The following is a 20,158-nucleotide window of genomic DNA, read 5'->3' as shown; positions in this document are numbered from 1 at the left end:
TATTTCCGAACAGTGGATGCTGGAGAAACCTTTGAGTCGAGACATTCAATGAAGATAATATTGTAACAATATGATAGTAGTTTATGTTATTGGAATCGGGAATCATTTGGCAGAAGTGGAACCCGATGGGATTCAACCCAATGCATAACTGACCAATCAAATTAATTATTTCAAAAGATACATTAATTAACAATTGAGACTTAAGAATAATATAATATTCTGCCCATTGCCTCATAGTTATCAAATCTTGTTTAAGAAACATTGAGTATGTGGTGTGTATATTTACAATTACCTTGTCAGCAAATACTGGTCATTTTCAGTCGTTTTAAGATCAATTTTAATAACTTTTCTACATCCTTGGACTCATTTACATGTACATGTTCACCTCTTGTTGACTGTCCCTTTGCGGGGGTAAACATATTTGCCACACTACATTCATGGGAAGAGTTTGGGGTTCCTCCTGCCCATCATCAGGAGGTGGCGTAGTCAGACTTAAAGTATTCTGCATGGCAGTTACTTTTGTTTATTCCATATTTAATAGAAATCAGACTTTGCTGTTGACTTTTTTTGTTCAACATGATATTGTAAATAATAAAACAAATGAAAATTTCATGGACAAAAATGAATGGACCCCTGACCTAATATTTTGTTGCACAACCTTTAAAGGCAATCACTGCAGGCTAATGTTTTCTGTAGCTCTCAGTGAGACTTCTGCACCTGTTAGTTTGGCCAAATCTTCCTGAGCAAACTGCTCCAGCTGTTTCAGGTTTGATGGGGGCCTTCTCCAGACTGCAAGTTTCAGCTCTTTCCATAGATGTTTGATAGGATTCAGATCAGGACTCATAGAAGGCCACTTCAGAATAGTCCAATGTTTTGTTCTTATCCATTCTTGGGTGATTTTAGCTGTGTATTTTGGGTAATTTTCCTGTTAGAGGATCCATGACCTGCGGCTGAGACAGATACTTTCTGACACTGGGCAGTACATTTCGCTCCAGAATGCCTTGATAGTCTTGAGATTTAATTGTGCCCTGCACAGATTCAAGGCTCCTTGTGCCAGATGAAACAAAACAGCCCCAAAATATAACCGAGCCTCCATGTTTCACTGTTGGTATGGTGTTCACTTCTTTGAAAAATATTTTTTTTCATTTGTGAACATAGAGTTGATGTGACTTGCCAAAAAGCTCCAGTTTTGACTCATCTGTCCAAAGCACATTATCCCGGAAGGATTGTGGCTTGTCGATATGAATTTTAGCTAATTCCAGTTTCTGTTCAAAAAGTGATGGATGGTGCGATCAGAAACTGACGTACCTTCACCTTAGAGTTTAGCTTGTATTTGTTCAGCAAATTATCCTTGGTTCATTTTCTATTATTCGCACTATCCTTCTGTTCAATCTGGGTTTTTTAGCTTTTAATTTAATTTCTTCAGGAGGAATGACGCATAATATCAATGAGCTGTAAGGGTACCAACAAATCTTAACATGTCTGTATATACACCGTTTTTCTGTGACATATGCAGCTTAATATAACACATCAATTAAATATACCTAGTGAATAACATGAGATTAAATTAACAAATGATCAAAGTGCACTTTCATCGTGTTTTGACATGGCTTAAAACTGAAAGCAAACTGAATGCATCATGGAAGGTCTGCATCTTTTACAAATAAGATACTAAAATGTTTAAAAATAAATTACTTAAATAACGGTTTATTATGCAATAATAACCGGCTTCCTCTACAGTTACCCCTTATAATGCCCCATAATCAGTGGTTTGTCTTGGCACTAAATCAGTTGTAACATTTATTCATGACATAAAAACATATTCATCACGTCTCCAAATTTAAAGAAAAGGGTCAGCTTTTTCTCTCTTTTATTTAATTTTAGTCAGGATGCGTAAAAGTCGTATTTAAATTGCCTTGTGTTCCCTGCATACAGTAAGCCCGGCTTTGAATCCGCAGTACCATGCGGCGAGCATAGAAGTCACGATAATCACTCGGAAGTTCTTCTAAGATGCTTAAAGTCCGCTCAAGTGCCTGCAGAGCTCGTGTAGCCGCTATCGGGTCTTTGTTTCCATATGGATCTTTCTTATCATAACTGTCAGTTGGCAGATGCTTCCAGAACACATTGACACCAACACCAAACTCCAGAGCCAGGGTATTATGAAACCAAAGAGCTGAGGAAATATAATTAAACTGTCATTACATACCACATTTTACTATAAATACCAATATTGCCTCTACACAGAGATGTATATGGTTTTATTAATATAAATACAACAGAAAGTATTCAATTCATTGGTCATACCTGGAATGAAGAGAAGGTCTCCAGGTTCTAGAACACATTCAAAACGACATGCTTTTACAAACTCAGGATAACGCTGCAGGTCAGGAGTGTCGATATCCAAAACTTCAGACTTATCACCTAAAATAACAAAATTCATAATGTATTCGGGTGCATTTCAATCTACACCAACGTAAATCTGTATAGTAAACTAAAATCTATATTTAGTACATTTAAATCATGTTCAATATTATTTAGGGATGCACAGATATGTACATTTATACCGATAATCATTTAACACTGGAAGCCGATAATCGATATATTGGCTGATATACAGCATCTTAATATTAATATTACATTTTCTGAGACTCACCATATATACTGTGTTCAAACTCTCATTCGGCGCGAAGTCTTGTTTAGCCTGTCTGACATTTCCGAGCGATTCTCCTGTGTTTGTTTCTGGACTGTTATCTTGTTATCTTGGACTGTTATTTTGACTGTGATTCTCTGCTGCCTGCCTCGACCTCTGCCTGTTACTGTTGATGATTTTGGATTCCTAACATACCAGACGCTGTTGTATGACCTCTGCCTGTTTGACCATTCTTTGGAATAAAGCTGCATTTGGATCTGACCTGCCTGTCTCGGAGCACTTCATGACAGAATGAGAGTTTGAACACAGTATATATGGTGAGGTGGTAATGGGAATCATCTGGTGGTGATAGTCTGTGATATGAGACACCTGGTGGCGGTTAGCATGGGATTATGGGAATTGGAGTCCTGAGTGGAGTGCCCTCTACTGGAGTTCATGGGCACTCCAGCTGACAATCGTGACAGTAACCATTAGTTCTCTTTTTTGCCCCTGAAAATCATGTACGAAGCCTACTTTACACTAGTTGAAGATTCTTTAACTTTTAAAGTTTTCTGGTATGCTTATTTAATAAACAAATTATAGATGTTGTTCCAGAGCAACCCAGAAAAGTGTTCTTAATAGCTAACAGGTCTCAAGACAGAAAGCATTCAGACAGCAATTGGCTTTAAACAATATGCTTTTGTTCCTACAATTTACACATTGATAAATATCAACATACTGTAAATACATTATCAATGTTTTGCTAATAGCAGCAAGTGAATGATCAGGACAGAAAGACAGTACTGTACTGGATTTTGAAGGAGTTGTTCATGGTTATTTACACCCCCCCGTGTCATCCAAGATGTTAATGTATTTTTTTCTTTAGTCGAAAATAAATTTAGGTTTTTCATTAAAACATTCCAGGGTTTTTCTCCATATAGTAGACTTCAAACGGTTGAAGGTCAAAATTACAGTTTCCGTGCAGTTTCAAAGGGCTTTAAACGATATAAGACGATGAATACGGGTGTTATCTAGCGAAACGATCCATTAATTTTTAAAAAGAAATAAAAATGTATATGCTTAATAAACAAAAATGCTCGCCTTGCTCTGTTCTGCGATGTGTATTCATGACTTCACGTAATACGAGGCTCGCTCACCTGCTGACACCAACTGATTGTAAATGGCGGAATTAAATGGTCCAGTCATGGCAACATTGAGATTCTCCCTCTGTCGGCAATGGTTTGTATTTACCACATGTGCACCGCCACGTCTTGTTAGATTTTCGTCTGCTTGAAGCTTGAGAGGTTTGTGTCTCCTCCATCTGCCTAATTTCTTCCTCTGTGTTTACAGGTTCAAACTCCATCTTATTTTCTCCTCCAAATTCCAAATCGTTTTTCCTTTAAACTCCCTTTATTGTAAACGGCATTTGCCTTAGTATTTGCACTGGTAACATTGACTTCGTAGTTTCGCAAGCGTGACGTAGTCATGAACGCGCATTGTAGAACAGAGCAAGGCGAGCATTCGTGTTTATAAAGCATATACATTTTTATTTTATTTTTTTACCAGAAAAAAATATTCATAATTTATCGGCCTAAATTTTATTATCGACCGATACCGATAACATTAAAAATTACCATTTATCGGCTGATATTGATAATATATCGTGCATCCCTATTATTTGACTTTTTAATGTTCATGTGTGCATATGAAATAAAATAAAATTATATTCTACATACATTTGTGTAAAATACTGAGGAATCACCTGTGAGGTAGAGATGAAGGGCATCTTTTGGGCTAAAGAGGACAACACGCTTTCGTCCTGTAACCTGAGCAAGGAGGTTGTCCATTACCTGTTGCATAAGAAACCAGAAGAGGTTACAGAATTCTTCAAGTGACTGATAAGGTTTATTGTGAAAACAAGAATCACCAACATGCTCCAGGGACTCACATCATAATGTGTCCACAGCTGTAGACCAGGTGAACTGATACGAAAAACACTAGAGAAAAACTGCTCAGGTTCAAAGAACGGAGGGATCTGAAAGTCTTCTGCCAGCTCAGGGAACTGCTTCCTTAAATCTGCAGGTTCCTAGGAAAGAAAGAAATATCAACCCACAGTAAATATGCATTTCTGAGCGAGTGAGGTTCAGAAGTATATTAAACACTCAACAATTTCATGCCTTGTACACATGTATTTAAAGGTTCAGTTTTATTTATTGACGTAATTGCAAAGTAATTGACCTAACTATGTGTTCAGAGGTGTATAAAGACCTTGCATAATGAAGCATTATGTTTTTACTACCTTGGATAAAGCTATTTCTATCTGCATACACCATTTCTCCCCTAACACAGAATTTGCCATGTTGTTTCTACAGTAGCCCTAAACAGACAAACTGCTCGAGTGTGTTTTGAAAATGTTTTTTCCTTCAGCAAAGAAGCGAAAAACGTGACGACGTGTTTGTCCTGTATCAGCTATGAAAGAGAAGAGAGGTGGGGTGAGCTGTTGGTTGCAATATGCAAGCTCACCACTAGGTGCACTAAATGTCCACATTGCTCCTTTAAATGAAACCCCCAGCCCAACAGATGTGGATCCTAATTTCGTAAATAAATTCAGTTGAAAATCACAGTACCTTCCGTGCATCTTCTCCAAGTGAACGCAAGTAATAGCTTTCATCCTGTTTAGAAAAAAGATTATGTGATTTTTTTTTAAGAAGGGGTTTTCAACCTTTATATAATCTGCACAGATATCCCCCAGATTTTGCACCAACCTTGATCTCTGGATCAGGAAACTAACCTCACTAATGAAGAACTCGGAGTGTTTTGCTTCTGCAGCCCTTTGAACAAACTTATCAAAAGTCAGCGTCCTATAAAGAATTATAGAGAATAACAGCACGGTCATTTTGATGTTGGGCTCGTTTATGTTTAAAAACTGCGTGTTAATATCACACCTGTAAACAAAGTTCTTATGTAGAAAGTCCATTCTAGACTCAGGGGACACGTGCACTTTGACCTCCCGGTGTCCCCCTTTCTGAGCGAGGTAACTCACTGACCACGCGTTCACGCAGGGTCCCAGGGGCACGCGCTTCAGAACCGCGGGTCTACGCTAACGTTACACGAGACATGTGTGATTCAACAGCCCATAAAAAAACACAACACCGCGTCATTCAATGTATATCTCTCGTTACCAGTGGATATATGTCCCTCGCAAAAGTTTCTGCGCCCACATCGGTAAAGACGGGCACCTCCTGCTTCTCTTGACAGTCCATTTCTAGCATTATGAAGTTTCCTCTGTATTTATAAAAACGTGTTTCAATTCATTTAACTGTAATAAACATGCATTTACGAATTTAAATAATAATAGTTTCAAATGCTATGTTTGGGATGCGGTGTTCGTCAAATGCCTGCTTTCGTTCTAGACGGAACCTTAATGTCTTTCTAAATTGTCAGTCGGACGTTTCAAACAGAAGAACAGCTGAGGATTATGGGAGAGAAATGGCTCTGCCCTTACTGAGGTGCTGCAATTGCAACAGGCCTTTCACGGTTTTGGCTCGGTTCTTTACATCAAGGTCTCTTTTAATAAATCAGCCCAGACGGCTCGCTCCCGTGGTGCCTTTTGTGTGTGATGTTCGTCGGCGGTGGTACAGCTCTGAAAGGGGCAAGCAAAATAATCAGAAGGTGATGGTTGTTGGTATCCCGAACCCCTTCATCTGGTTTCGGACCCGCATCTACTTCTTTTTGATCCGAACTTATTTCGACAAAGAGTTTAACATCGAGGACTTCACGGATGGAGCTAAACAAGTATGCCAACATGAACGAAACAGACAATAGTGTGTATTAGAATTCATGTCATAGATGAAAGTGCTGGTTATTTTTGTGTTTATGTAAAATTGTTGATCATATTTTACCTGATGATTTGTTTGTAAACAAAATACATTGGGCAGGTAAGTTATGCGAATGAGCCTAAAAAAAAGATGATAATTCCGATACGAAGACTAAAACATATTTTTCTTTTAGGCTTTCTCTCATGTGTCAAGACTGTTGTCTCAGTGTCACTTTGAGGCTCTTGAGGGATTAGTCGCTAAAGATGTAAGCATACGAAGAGACAACACACACTGTTGTTTTCTTGATTTAGGTTGTGTGGATATGACTACAGTAATGAAATATTTGCTTTAGTTAATAGGGAAACTCCAGGAAAAAAGCTCTCATTTGCCTTTAAGCCACCAGAGGGCGCTGTCGGCCGAGTCTGATGAGATCATGTACACAACGACGGGAGATGTGGGCATTTATTATGATGATAGTGGTGAGACCCTCTAAGCTCCATACCACTCAATATTTGTCAGGTCGTATTCTTTATTTCAGTTTGCAAGTGTGTAACTTTAATCTTAAATGAATTTAAATCAAGAAAATGTGAATGAATAATTTCTACATAAATGAACTGTAATTTAGTGTCAAGCAAAACATGCACATTCAAAATAATTGCTGTTTTTTCTTTCTATCAGGGAGGAAATTTGTTAATATTTTGATGAAGTTCTGGTACTTGACAAGTGCCAGACTTCCTGATGACACTGTCGAGGGAGCACGAGTATTCCAGGTTTCCATTGGAGGAGATGGAGAGCGACCAGAGACCAAAAGACTTCTTACAGCCAATTATGAGTTAGTGTTGGATTTATTAACCTATGAAAATTACCCTATTGTTTTATTATATTTGATTGTGTTAAGTGATGTGGGGTTCTTGTAAAATGCTGTTTTGTTGTTTTTCACTTTATGCGTAAATATTAATGGAAAACCAAGAGAAAATATCTAGAACAGTCAGTATATTTTATGAATATAAGAACAATAATCAAACATTTTATGTCTCTCCTCTGGCAGATTCCAAAGGGAGTTTACTCAAGGTGTGACCCCTGATTGGATCATCACAAGAATAGAGCACTCGAAGCTTCTTGACTGAGTGTGTTGACCTGAGACAAGAGATTTTTGTTATTTTTGTTGCCTAACATGCCATTAAAATGTAGGTATAATTGACATAGCTTCGCTGAGACGCCTTCAGAAAATAATGTAGCAAAATTCTCAGCTCCAGATACTCCCCTTGACAATAGAAAGCTGTATATTTCTACATTGTTTTTCCTCTTTTTTTTTGCCCACTGTTCTCATATTAAGATTTGTATGTCTGTAAATTGTTCTTGCCTGCACAATGAACAAAATCTGAACAGGGAAATTTTTTTACAACATATCTTTTAGTTTTGGGTCTTTTTGGCTGTAAATTCTACAAAACAGAGGAACTGTAAAGGATAATTGCTGTATTTTGACCACAAAACGTGTTTTTGCAACGCTTTCATCAAAAACAGTATTTTATTTCAGTTTTATCGATATAAGTGAAAATTCTCAACAAAAGACTAATTCTCTGGCAAAGGATAATAAATGGTTGGGGAATATAATGAAATCTTGTTAGTAATATGCCCAAAATGTTTAACAGTAAAACAAAGTTGAAATGAAGATTAAAGCCAAACATTTTACCATTGTGTCATTGCACAAATTTTTGATGTTAAATATTAAATTACTTTTGTTGGTAATACATTTTTTATTTATATGGTACATATGAAAGGAAATGACAAAAGGAGATGCTCAAGTCAAGATTTTATGGAAATATGCTGCCTAGACAAGCAGTTGCTACGATGATACGCTTCAGCTTTATCACCGTCCCACCTCAAAGCCCGCCCACCAAGACAATTCTCATTGGTTTACCGTGAAACCGATGCTCACTGTCTATTTGCTACATTTCCTGCCAGTATCGAGTCATCACCCCGGGAGACGTGACAGATCCGTAGGAGGTTTCCTATAGGTTGAAACGGGCAGTGTGTTACAATGAGGAAAAGGGAGACGCGATTAAAATGATGTGTAAATAAAGCCAAGCCTGTTTCGTGCAGACATGAGGTATACGGTTTACGCGTTTTTCGGCTTTGCTCTTGGGCTTTTACTCGTGGGATTGCGGGAACTGTTGTTTGGTGTCGAGGAGAACCGATGTAGCATGACATACATGTTCGAGTACCCAGAATACCGAGTGAGTACAAAACAACCGAAATAGTCTATAAAATTCCTGTTGTTTTCTATATGTTTGAGATGACTAAAATACATAATGTGGCGTAAGCAGGATAATATCACAAGCTCACAGTTGAACTGCAGGCCATGCAAGCATTATTTCCTCATGCTTATCATTCTACCTGTTGTTGTGGCAACAGCAAACATTTCTGTTTATAAGCATCAGTCAATATATTAGCGTACGTCTTTGGGGTTCACTGATGTAAATACACACGCTTAACAATTTCGTCCCATATTTAAAAAAAACATTCATCGTATATATGATATCAGGCTAAACTATTATAGCGAGGTCTTGACTCCTGGAGTCCCGAACACTGAAGATTGTTCACATGAAGTCAAGCATAATCTGTTAAAATAAAACATTGATGAGTTTATTTGTTTTCTGCTGTCACACTTTTTGCACGTTTGCGACTGACTACTCACATTTGTGTCTGTGCGCTCACGTCCGCAGCACGTGCAGCTCCCGCGCAGGGTCGCGCGCCAGTATCCATCGTACGGGCTGTATCTGTATGGAGAGGGGGCATATGCTCTGGAGACCAAAGGACTCAAACTCACGGGGGCACCTGTTCTCTTTCTGCCCGGGAATGCAGGCAGCCACAAGCAAGGTGAGATGGGACTGTTTTTCTCAATTGTCTGTCTCAACCTTCCGTGTAATCCACAAGTCTGAATATTTCGACATCAGTGTTGGCCTATTCATGATAAATCTGGCCAGACAGCATACTTCAAATCACGTTGTTTGTGCCAAATGTAATTTCACATTTGTACAGGTTGGCCTTTACGTCCGACGTCACGCTGTGGGGTTGTCCGATTCAGATTCCAATTCCTGGTTTGGGAATCGAAAGAATAGATTCCAAGAATAGATTCCTAGCTGCTGTTTTCGATTCCTGCTCAAATCCCTGTTTTACTACAGATTTGTGTTTATTATTTAAAAAGAAACCTCATTTTTAATGCTATACATTTTCTACGATGTCACTTTTTACATTAATATGTATTATTTCTATAACAAAAACCTTAACCAAATATGTCGACCTTGTTCTGCAATTCATGCTATCATTAATAATATCATTAACAATCTCATTTACTAGCTGTTTTCAAAAATAAAGCACATGTAAAATTATATGTTTTTTAAAGGTATTCCGCAGTAAAGTTATTCCACACAAGAATACTTGAGGAATATAGATAGATTAGATTGATAATCAGTAAATTGTATTAACAACATGTAAGAATACTGTGCATATAAATATAAATCTTAAATGCAAGTGTTTCAACAGGTGTTGAAAAAGTTCCGTCCAGCTTTAAACAGACGTCTGAGTAAATATGTTGTGAGACTATGCTTTATACACATGTTATTCTCTTCATGCACATATTGAGCTCATCGCTAGAGAGTATGAGAAGACGGTCCATTTACAATTTGTCTGAAAAGCAAACGTAGGCTACTTATGATTTTTTTTAAATATTTGGATACATGTGTTTGTTTTCTGCATTGTGTGTGCAAACAAAGCTTTTGCTTTTATGGATGCAGAATATCGCATGACATTCAACAACTCGAGATTCCATCCCTCGATTTTTCTCTGAAGTCTGTACAAGAAACTAATGTGATTTAGACGATGACATCAGCTAAGGGGCGGGGCTTGTGCTTTTGAAGGGTCATAAATAGGAGTCGATTCCTAAATGGAATCTATTCCAACCTTTGGAATCGACCCTCGATTTTCAACGCTTTGGAATCGAGGAAGCTATTCTTTTTGGAATCGATTCCCAGCCCTATCAGGCTTACGTCACTGCATTAGCTGGAGGCAAAACAAAGGGAAAACTGGAGGCGGCCAATATAAAACAGCACAGATTCGGCTACATAAGGAGTTAAAATATCATCTTGTTGTGTTGTTTAGTGTCAACTTTGATAGAATACTGTCTCCAATTTGATATTTGAACGCATACCTGCTACCATTGCCAAACAAAAACACTGACCACAGCTGTAGTTAAACACAATAAAATGAGCGGACTGAACAGAAACAATCATCAAAAATGCTCACATTTCACTTCATAACACTTCAGTCTTTTGTTGGTGTGGATTATTGATTTGTGTCTAAACAAAGCTCACTTATGCCCAAATCAGAAACTGTGGAACAACGTTTTTCCTCGTAGCGTTAACTTTAGAATGCATTGGGTATGCTAGCTAAGTTCGTTAGTTATACAACTAGCAGTTAACTATCGGACAGAAACTAAACATAAAGAAAACAGTTATCTCTTTTTCTTTAACGTTAGTTGTCACAAGTGCGTTAGTATAAAGGGGGAGGAAACCGTGAGAATGTTCCTTGTCAGATTTGTGTTCAAGTAAATGCATTTGCTAACGTTTGCCACTGTAAGTACATGCAGGCATCTATAAATGTATAAGCTCTCAGTTTATCTTTACTATACACGCTTGGTTTCTCTGTCTGGTAGTTGTAGATGTCCACTTAACTGGATGTAACCCTGTCAGTTCGTCCCTGGATCCATTGAGTGAACGCCTACAGGTGGGCCAGATTCCTTGCGTTAAAGTAAACTTTTTCAAAAACAATCGCAGTCCTAGATTAAAATCGAACAGATTTTTTTTCTAGTCATTGTCAATAAGTAAGCAAACAAAAAATTGTTACAGCGTTAGGAATGCGGTCAGATGGATCTTTCTGTCTCCACTTAAATTCCGCCCACAAAAACGTGTCACCATGTTTACTAACAGAAAAGGCGTCTATTTTCTTATCAGTTAATTAGTAATAGAGACCTCCAACAACAATGAAACATTTTTTAAAGAAATGCAATATAATATACATAACCATGTCTTCTGAGGTGTATTATTACCCTACATAATGTTTTGTTTTTATTACCTTAGTTTAAGCTTTTTCTATCTACACACCCCTTGCACGAAATGCACCATGTTGTACAGTACAGTAGCCCTAAACGGAAAAACTGTTCCACAGAACGCATTTCGTAAATGGATACTGGCAATTCTTTGGCAAAGAAGCGAAAACAAGACGAGATCTTAGTCCTGTGTCAGCCACCTTCAAAAGGGAGGGGGTGGAGTGAGTCGTTGCAATTCTCAACCTCACCACGAGATGTTGCTTAATTTCATACACTGGACCTTTAATCCACTGATCTTATCAGCTCTAACCAATAGGGAGAGAGAATAAGTTGTTACACTCTCTTTTGCAGCTCGTTCTCTCGGTTCAGTGGCATTAAGGAAAGCTGAGGACCTGGACAGACAGATCCAAATGAACGTCTTTACCATTGATTTTAATGAGGATCTAGTAGCTCTGTATGGGGGCAGCTTACGCAGGCAGACTCACTTTCTTCACGAGTGCATCAAAGCCATCTTGCGGCTTTACAAGGTCAGAGGTGAAAAGGTCATGGGAGTCTTGCTTTCTTTTTTCTGTTTTATTCTGTCTATTTCTCAAGGCCACATTTTGCAGTTGTGACACTTTGAGTCTACTTAGTTCTTGAGTATCGACAGTCCATCTTTGGTTGTTTTTTTATGCTTGTTGGTCTCATTGCAGGACCAGCCGTACCCCCCAACAAGTGTGGTTTTGGTGGGTCACTCTATGGGTGGAGTGGTGGCAAGAGCATTGTTCACCCTGCCACGCTTCAACCCACATCTGGTCAGTCTCATTATCACCGAGGCCTCCCCGCACCAGGCACCTGTGCTGTCTTTGGACCCTTATATACTGCGTAAGAAAATGTGTTAACAGTCACATAAATGTGTGTGAGATTTTATAAACCAATGAAAAGATTTGGTTAAAATCTTTTGTGTGTGTGTTTATGGTAGAGTTTTATACTACAGTCAGTAAGCGCTGGGCAACAGATGCTGAAAAATTTCGCAATGTAACCGTTCTCTCTGTGGGTGGAGGTCATCGGGACTACCAGGTGCGCTCAGGTTTGACTGCGCTGTCCTGTCCCATCGATGACCTCAATAAAATGTCCACAGTGGTAAGTCTACTTACCCTATCTTAAATCTGTTTCTGTATTAAAACTTCTCAAGGATTATTATGTTTCAGCTGATTTGGTTTATAAGTAAAATAAAATTGCATTTGTTGTAGGTTACTGCAGTTCCTAGGACTTGGGTTTCTACAGATCATCTCTCCATTGTTTGGTAGTTTTTGACACTCCATGCTTAACGTATAGAGTCAGTTAATAGTTTGTTCACTGTTAACTGTTATTGTTAACACAATAAAAATGTTAACGTAATAAAAAAACATGACTGAGTAATCTCATTTTGGAACCAAACTCTTGATTTGTTGTTTAATTTGTTTTTGAAGGTGCAAGGAGCTGGTTCTGGCAACAGTCAGGTCATTTTTTGACCTTATTGAACCTGAAACAGGCCAGGTGAGTTCTGTCCTAATACCATTTTTCGTATTTAGCCATTTGTTTGAGTTTGTTACTGACTGATGTTGCTCATTAGTTCACAGATGATCCAGAGAAGCGAATGTCCGTGCTAAACTATCACTTCTTCAGGCATCCTGTACAGCAGCCTGGCGAAAGACAACATGGCCCTGTCACTTTCTCGGGTTTGCGCTCTTGTATATTTATGAATTTGTCGGTGTGCATCTCTCTTACATAGCTAAAATATAAAATCTGTCTCTTTTCATCCAAATAGCTCCTCTTGGGGCATGGAAGGAGGTCAACACACTCCGTCTGTTCTATAGTGCCCCCAAGGTGAATATCAGTTTTAGGCTAATTCATTCTGACAGTATCACATTCACTGTATGCTGGCGTAAATCACCCTTTTTCTCAATTTTGTCCACAGGAAGCTGAAGTCAAGTACTTCCTGTTCGCTCTCTCCAGTCGAAGGAAAGCCTACAGTCATTTTCACTGCCGCAGTAATAATATGGTGAGGGAGACACACTGGATTACACATTCCTATAGGCTAGGTGTTTAAAAGGTTAGGCTGTCATTTCAGATAAGCATTCATATGTACATGTTTTTAGAGGGCTAAACATTTTTTAAAAATCATACTGTGAACACATGTTGTTTTCCTCATCATTTATGCTCATTGTGAAATGTCTGAGCGGTTTACACATCTGTCTGTGTTCGTGTCTTCAATAGGAAATGTCCAGTTGGCTGTATGGCTGCACTCAGATCAGTGGCTCTGTGTGGTGAGTCTTTGACCTCAAATCAATTCCATCTCAAGGGTTTGAGACTCTTAGGGATTTACGATAAAGAGAACATGAGTTTGTGTGCACATTGGCATAGAGTTAGAGTTTCATAAACACAAGTAATGTGCCATCTGTATTAACATGTAAATCTGTAGGAATAATACTAATAATAATTTAAAGAGTTTGATGGTCTCTCCTCAAAGTGTACAGGCAGTCGATCTGTCATCTGGGACAGAACTTCTTCCAGCCTATAAGGTCAATCCACAATCCCCATTTTTCTTGTACATATTACATTTCTACAATGTTTAGTTGTAATAAGTACTAAGTAATAAGTTTTTTTTCTAGGCTGTTACAGTGAAGATCAGTAAGCTCTCTCATGTCTCTCATCTCATCATTGATGCCTCTAACCCTGGTGGAGAACAGGTTAGTAACTCAAAAAAAGGTTTTAGCATACAAGATATAAAACATTTGAATTTATGATGTAAGACACTTTATCATATGCTGTGTTAATGTTATATGATCAATATAAAAGAGTAGTTCACTTTCAAAACAAAAATTCATTTACACGCCCTCTTGTCATTTTAAACCTTTATGACTTTCTTTCTTCTCAAAAGAAGATATTTTGAAAAATATTGGTAACCGAATAGCACAGCCCCCCTTTTAATGCAAGTGAATAGGGGGCTTTTAACAACATGTTTCAAAATATCATCTTTTGTGTTCTGCGGAGGAAAGAATGTGTTGATATTATAATAGAAAATAACTTTATAAGTACTCTTCAGCTTTATTATTGTCTTTCTTCCTGTAGTTTATAGTGGAGTGCGAGCTGCAGAGAGAGGAGAGCTTTACTGTCTCAGTGCAGATGCCTCATGTCCTGTCCTTTGGTGAGCCCTTACTTGTATTTAATCATTAATACGTCAGCAATGATTCTTCACTAACTAAATGGTTCATGTAAATGCATGGTTCTTGTGATGTTTTATTTTCAGTGATTACAGTCTAGTCATATAAAATAAAATTTGCCAAACGTTTTCTCTCACTGTGCTCACTTCAGTGGCGCAGCCTCCACCAAACCTTGCAATTCAAACTCTGTTTGAGCATGATGCTAGCAAGATTGAGGTCATGGGTTCGATTTATGGGATTATATTGTGTAGAGGAATGATTTTGTATAAATCTGGCTGTTTACAGGATTGACTGTCAGTGACATAAGCATTAACTCCTCCGGGCTGCTCCATACATTGCAGCTACAAGACTTTCACCAGGTAAACACTCACCACAGGCATTTTGGTCTGTATTAACTTTAGTTTTGTTTATATTTTTTATATTGAACATATTTATTTCTTTAAGTTCATTGGAAGGTACAAAACATATCCTCTAATACGCGTTACAGGGTCTGTATGGTTGCTGTACTATTGCACCGTAAACTATTGTAGCTTAATCTTGCCTAGTATTGTAGATTAAGAACCTCAAATGGATAAATGAATGACTTTAACGTTGTTTCTGCAGGTTTATCAGGCGTTCAGAATCACAGTCACGAGTCACTGCAAGTCCACTATAGGTAACCAGCGCTTTAGCTGTATCAGCGTAGTGATTCATGACTCAGTTCAGCATATTGATATGAAAGATTCACATCTGTCTGACTGTAAATGATTTTGTTTTACAGACAGACTACCCAGCGTGTACAGACTGAGGGTGCCTTGGTTTCGTGAAGACTCCTTTACCACAGCAAGGTAGACAGATACATTCTTTATATACTTGTTTATTCCTCATTTCTTGCAAGTTATAATGAATTTTTGTCGTTTTTCATTTCTACATTGAAGCATTCCATCAGTAAGTGAGATATATTTCATACTTCACACCAGCCGCCCAGACAACACCTCCAGTGCCCTTCTGCAGCTCCACACTGCCCCCAACTGCCAGTATAAGGTATTTCACATAGGTCATTTGTTTAGACCGGCAGCTCTCAAATTGATTTGATTCAGGACCCAGATTTTACATTGGATAGTAAATGGTGAACCAACACAATATTAGAATTGTTTGCCATGCTAAACAACAATTTTAAAATGAATAAAATTTAAATGATCACAGACCATGTAGAGTGAACAATATGGAAATGAATTTACATAGACTAAATAAAAAAAAAACATCAGTTGGGAACCACTGGTTCAGACAGTCTAAGTGCATGCATAACATACATTAACAATAATCATCAATAAAGCTGTGTTGTTTCTCTGCAGGTGTCTTTTCGGACTTCCATTCCCAAAGTGCTTGGGCAGGTGAACTTGCATTGTGTGACATTACATTTGGCATATGTTTTGATGAGCATTCCTTATATTTAAAAGGAGTTGTTGCTTATTAGATCCTGCGTTTCTGTGGCCCGACGCTACCTGTCTATGCAGCCGCAGTGCTTCTTTTGAATATCAGGGCTCAACTGAGCTCTGTGAAAAAGTCAGGACGTCCTGTTGGAATGCAAGAGGCGATGAGTAAATCTTTACAGCTGCACAAACTGGAACTTCCTGTCCTGCTGCTACTGCTCTCGCTCAGGTGAATTTCTCTACTGTGACGCTCTATTTTGTGTGAATGCTGGTGCTAGTCACTGCATAAGGACTTTCAGGTCACAAGAACACACATCTGATCATGCAATATGTTGGCAATACATGATTTAATTAGTTTTTTAATTCATATATCAATGTTCGTATGTATTTGTTTTTATTCCGTCCCTCTCTCACACAGGCAGAGCTGGTTTCGGGATATCTGGTTTTCTTTGGGTCTCCCAGGGGTTGATAGTCTTCCGTTAAACACAGCAGAGGACTTATCTCAAGATATAAAAGCATCTGCCCAGGAATGGCCACGGCTGGTGTCCCCACTGCTCTGTGTGCTAGGTGCAGCCATTGCATTCTGGGGCAGCACAATCCTTAGGGTTTTTGTCCACTTTCTGTCCTTTGTGCTTGCTCCAATGCACAGGTAAAAATAACAGCTTTATAATATAATAGGCAGGATTGTTATGTATTTATGTGTCACATTTTTTACAAATCTATATTATATCATTTTACTAGTGAGGATGGCAAGTGTGTTTGTGTTTGACTCGTGTTGTCACGTTACTGTTTTACGATAGACCTTTAGTGTCACGAGAATGTGGCACCCTTCGTCTTCGAACTCAGATTCTCCTGATGGTGTGTTTGAGTGTGCTGGGTGGTGTCACCTGTGGTGCTCTGGCTCTAATGGTCTCCACGCTCCTCCACTTTTACAGGGTGAGCTATCATATCCCTCTTTATTCATGCCTGCTTTATAATTAGTTGTCTTATAAAGAGAAATAAAGAGATATATGGGTTCAATCTTGGGTTTTATGTGCAGGTTCTTAGATTACAGATGACAGAGAGATCACTAAGTCATGTATTGAATCTGGTAAAACAAATCTTTATCTTTATAGTTCCTGTTTTACCTAAATTTGTAAAATGTATTGACTTGCTTATTACAGTAGCTAATGCTAATGTTTTGTTCCGCTTAAATCAGGCCCCACAGAAGGTTTCACAAAACTCTGAAAATGGGTTTCACGGCAATGATTGTCGCAGTAAAGGCAAAGAATGTAACGGCACACCTCTGCTGTCAGAATCACTGCTACAAGATGTGAGAGATGATCTGCAGCTCCACCTTAGCTTGTCCGCACTGCTTACTCTTCCCATGATGCTCTGCGCCCCTTCCCTTATCCACTGGAATCGCAATCTCAGGTTTTAAAATGGTCTTTAAATCTTTGTTTGAGGTGCATGTTAGGTTCTCAGAAATCTCTTGTGCATTTTTATAAGTTTGAGGTGTGTTGTTATTTGTCATGTCTGTGTGTGTCATCAGATATTGGGTTCATCTGGATCCTGACCCCTGCTGGCCTCACACGCTGCCCTTGCTCTTGAGCTCAGTACTGCTCATCAACTGTAACGCACAGACACTCCTCCGCAGGTTTGTGTGCATTTTGTCTTACTAAAGATGAATAATGTCAGATGAACACCGTGAATGAGGTTTTTATTTTCAATGAAAGTTAGTAAATCGTCGCTGTCCTGCATAAAACCTCAGATGTCCAAGTTTTAGTTTTTTAGGAAATCACAGTACATTTTTAATGATTAAATCCCAGTGACTCAGATGGTGACTGATAATAGCAATTTATGGCAAAACATAAAAGTCAAGAATACAAGCTGAAGGACAGCAGCAAAATGTGCAGAATAAAGTACCCAAATATTACTTACCACACGTCTTAAATTCCATGTTAGGATATAAGAATGGTTTTCGGGAACAAATTAAACATTTTTAACTGCATGTACTTGTGTATTTACATGTTATTGTTATTATTACAGCAGATTGATGCTGAATCTGACGACTCGTCTGCTGTTGCCTCTGTGTGTGGGCATGCTGGCTTTCTGTCCCCTGCATATTTACCGGGTCACTCACTTCCTGTCTGCAGCTCTTACCCTTTTGGTCTCTTCTTGTTATTTTTGATCTCCTCTCAAACCTTAGATTAAAACCAGACCAAGGATTTGTGAAACTCCAGACAGCCTTAGAACCTTGTGTGCATTCAGTGGGATTACACGGGTGACATCACTGGACCAGCATATCTGGAGTCATGTGAATTGTTGTGTGGTCATTTGTGGCTTCTGAACAGGGTAAATCCTTTTGTAATTCCGGTATGTCTGTATTAATGAACAATGTTGTTCATTAGACTAATTTCCCATACAAATTAAGCCTAGTCCTGAACTGTGAGAACAGTGTTCAGTGATAGTTATTTTTAGATTAAGATTATATTTAATACATGTCTGGGAAATTAGCGTATGTGTGTTAATTGAACTAAATCCATAAGATTTAGTTTTAATGCCTGAAGTCAATATGCAACTATCATAACCCCTACGTTCCTCACACAGATTCCTGGTGTTTTTTTCAACATTTTCTGTTATTTTGAATGTCCTTTGAGTTTAAGGAATTGAGTAACTGTAAATTCACATTTAGAAAGTTCACAATTCAAACAATTTCTAATGTTTATAACGTATTTATTTTTGTTTCTGAGAAATATTCAGAAATTACTTCACATTAGAAAAGTAGAAGGGGTTGCGATTTCTGTTCCATGTTGACTTTTAAGTAGGGCTGTCAAACAATTATTCGCAACCAGAATAAATCAAAAGCAGAATTTGCGCTTTCATAATATATGTCTGTTTACTGTGCATATTCATTTTGTATTTATAAACACACACACAGATATATATTTACATGTATTCATTTAGATTTACCAATAATTTAAATTATATATAAATGTTTATTCATTTTTATATTTTATTTTGATGACAAAAGCACACACATCAACCTGAAATGGATGATCGATTACATACAAAAGTCAGCACACCAAAGCTCCAAAAAAAATATTATTAAAAGACTATTGCATGGCGTGTAACACTTTGAGCACACAGTCTCTTCATCAAACAAATTATATTATTTTTATAAATCAGACAACATGTTATAAATGTAAAATGAATATGCACAGTACACCTATATTGTTATCTAACAATCTTTTATTCTGGAATGCGATGAATCGTTTGACAGCCCTACTTTTTAGGTTATAAAAAGAGTTTTAAATGTTCATTCAGCTTGTGCATTAGTCTGGCTACATCTCCCTGCCTGTTCTGCCTTAAACTATTTTACTTACTATTTAATTTTACTGTATTTTTCAGTGCAGATGTACCTCTCTGACAGATCCGTTACTATACTAACCCCCCTGTTGCATTTAGCCAAAACTAAGTATGACAGCTAACCGCCAACTACACATTCCGTCCGGAGATGTTATACGTTTTGTATGTGGATTGACAAGCAATATGATTTTTATATCAGCATCATTGTGGACAATAAGTGATGTAAAACATCACATTGACCTGACATAAGGGGAGGTATAAGAATCACTGCCACAATCTCAGTAGCCACAACTTTTTTAGCTGTTGTATTACTGCTCATGACACGCTCCCTCTTCAGCGTCCGTCTGCTCCCTCATCTGATCTTCTCAATTCCTTGGAGCTGATCCAATGTCATTTGTCATCGTGAGACAAATGAAGGAATGGTGCCTTTCTTGTAATATTTCAAAAAGCTTCTTGTCATCCTAGCATGGCTTGTGTCATCTGCACTGTGACTGTACTTAAGTGTGTGTCTGTGTGTGTATTTAAGCTTCTTGCCAACGAGAAATGACAGGTCAGGGGTTGTGTGCGTGGGTCTTGCTTTGCCTCATTCTCAATTTGAGCATTTTGTGGCGAAATGTGCTGCTTTTTCTTCTCGTAATGATTATGATTGTTTTCATTGG

At 38.1% G+C, this 20,158-nt stretch overlaps 3 protein-coding genes across 3 annotated transcripts; 2 read left to right on the top strand and 1 right to left on the bottom strand.

The window, feature by feature from the left end:
- Window positions 1-1,502: 1,502 nt before the first annotated feature.
- tyw5 (tRNA-yW synthesizing protein 5) lies at window positions 1,503-6,081 on the bottom strand. Its single transcript, XM_079464508.1, has 8 exons — window positions 5,812-6,081; window positions 5,575-5,729; window positions 5,421-5,490; window positions 5,257-5,301; window positions 4,578-4,715; window positions 4,392-4,479; window positions 2,305-2,421; window positions 1,503-2,173 (listed from the first exon to the last, which is right to left on the bottom strand). Exons 1-8 carry the CDS (start codon window positions 5,899-5,901, stop codon window positions 1,881-1,883), a joined length of 996 nt encoding a protein of 331 aa, XP_079320634.1. The 5' UTR covers window positions 5,902-6,081; the 3' UTR covers window positions 1,503-1,880.
- Window positions 5,999-8,558, top strand: maip1 (matrix AAA peptidase interacting protein 1; the record flags this gene model as incomplete). Its single annotated transcript, XM_079464509.1, has 5 exons — window positions 5,999-6,424; window positions 6,641-6,712; window positions 6,800-6,926; window positions 7,126-7,279; window positions 7,496-8,558. 5 exons carry the CDS (start codon window positions 5,999-6,001, stop codon window positions 7,572-7,574), a joined length of 858 nt encoding a protein of 285 aa, XP_079320635.1. The 3' UTR covers window positions 7,575-8,558.
- Window positions 8,430-19,225, top strand: pgap1 (post-GPI attachment to proteins inositol deacylase 1). Its single transcript, XM_079464507.1, has 26 exons — window positions 8,430-8,684; window positions 9,174-9,327; window positions 11,906-12,081; window positions 12,247-12,418; window positions 12,516-12,676; window positions 12,787-12,839; window positions 13,006-13,072; window positions 13,149-13,254; window positions 13,344-13,402; window positions 13,494-13,577; window positions 13,793-13,842; window positions 14,046-14,097; window positions 14,188-14,265; window positions 14,648-14,723; window positions 15,025-15,098; window positions 15,343-15,394; window positions 15,500-15,566; window positions 15,657-15,762; window positions 16,074-16,112; window positions 16,196-16,380; window positions 16,570-16,800; window positions 16,952-17,087; window positions 17,191-17,241; window positions 17,350-17,564; window positions 17,683-17,787; window positions 18,180-19,225. The coding sequence occupies exons 1-26, from the start codon at window positions 8,553-8,555 to the stop codon at window positions 18,319-18,321; spliced, it is 2,823 nt and encodes a 940-aa protein (XP_079320633.1). The 5' UTR covers window positions 8,430-8,552; the 3' UTR covers window positions 18,322-19,225.
- Window positions 19,226-20,158: the final 933 nt, after the last annotated feature.

The sequence above is a fragment of the Barbatula barbatula genome (genome assembly GCF_947034865.1).
Source record: "Barbatula barbatula genome assembly, chromosome: 9".
Lineage (NCBI taxonomy): Eukaryota > Metazoa > Chordata > Actinopteri > Cypriniformes > Nemacheilidae > Barbatula > Barbatula barbatula.
This window is presented reverse-complemented; position numbering and strand designations above follow the sequence as displayed.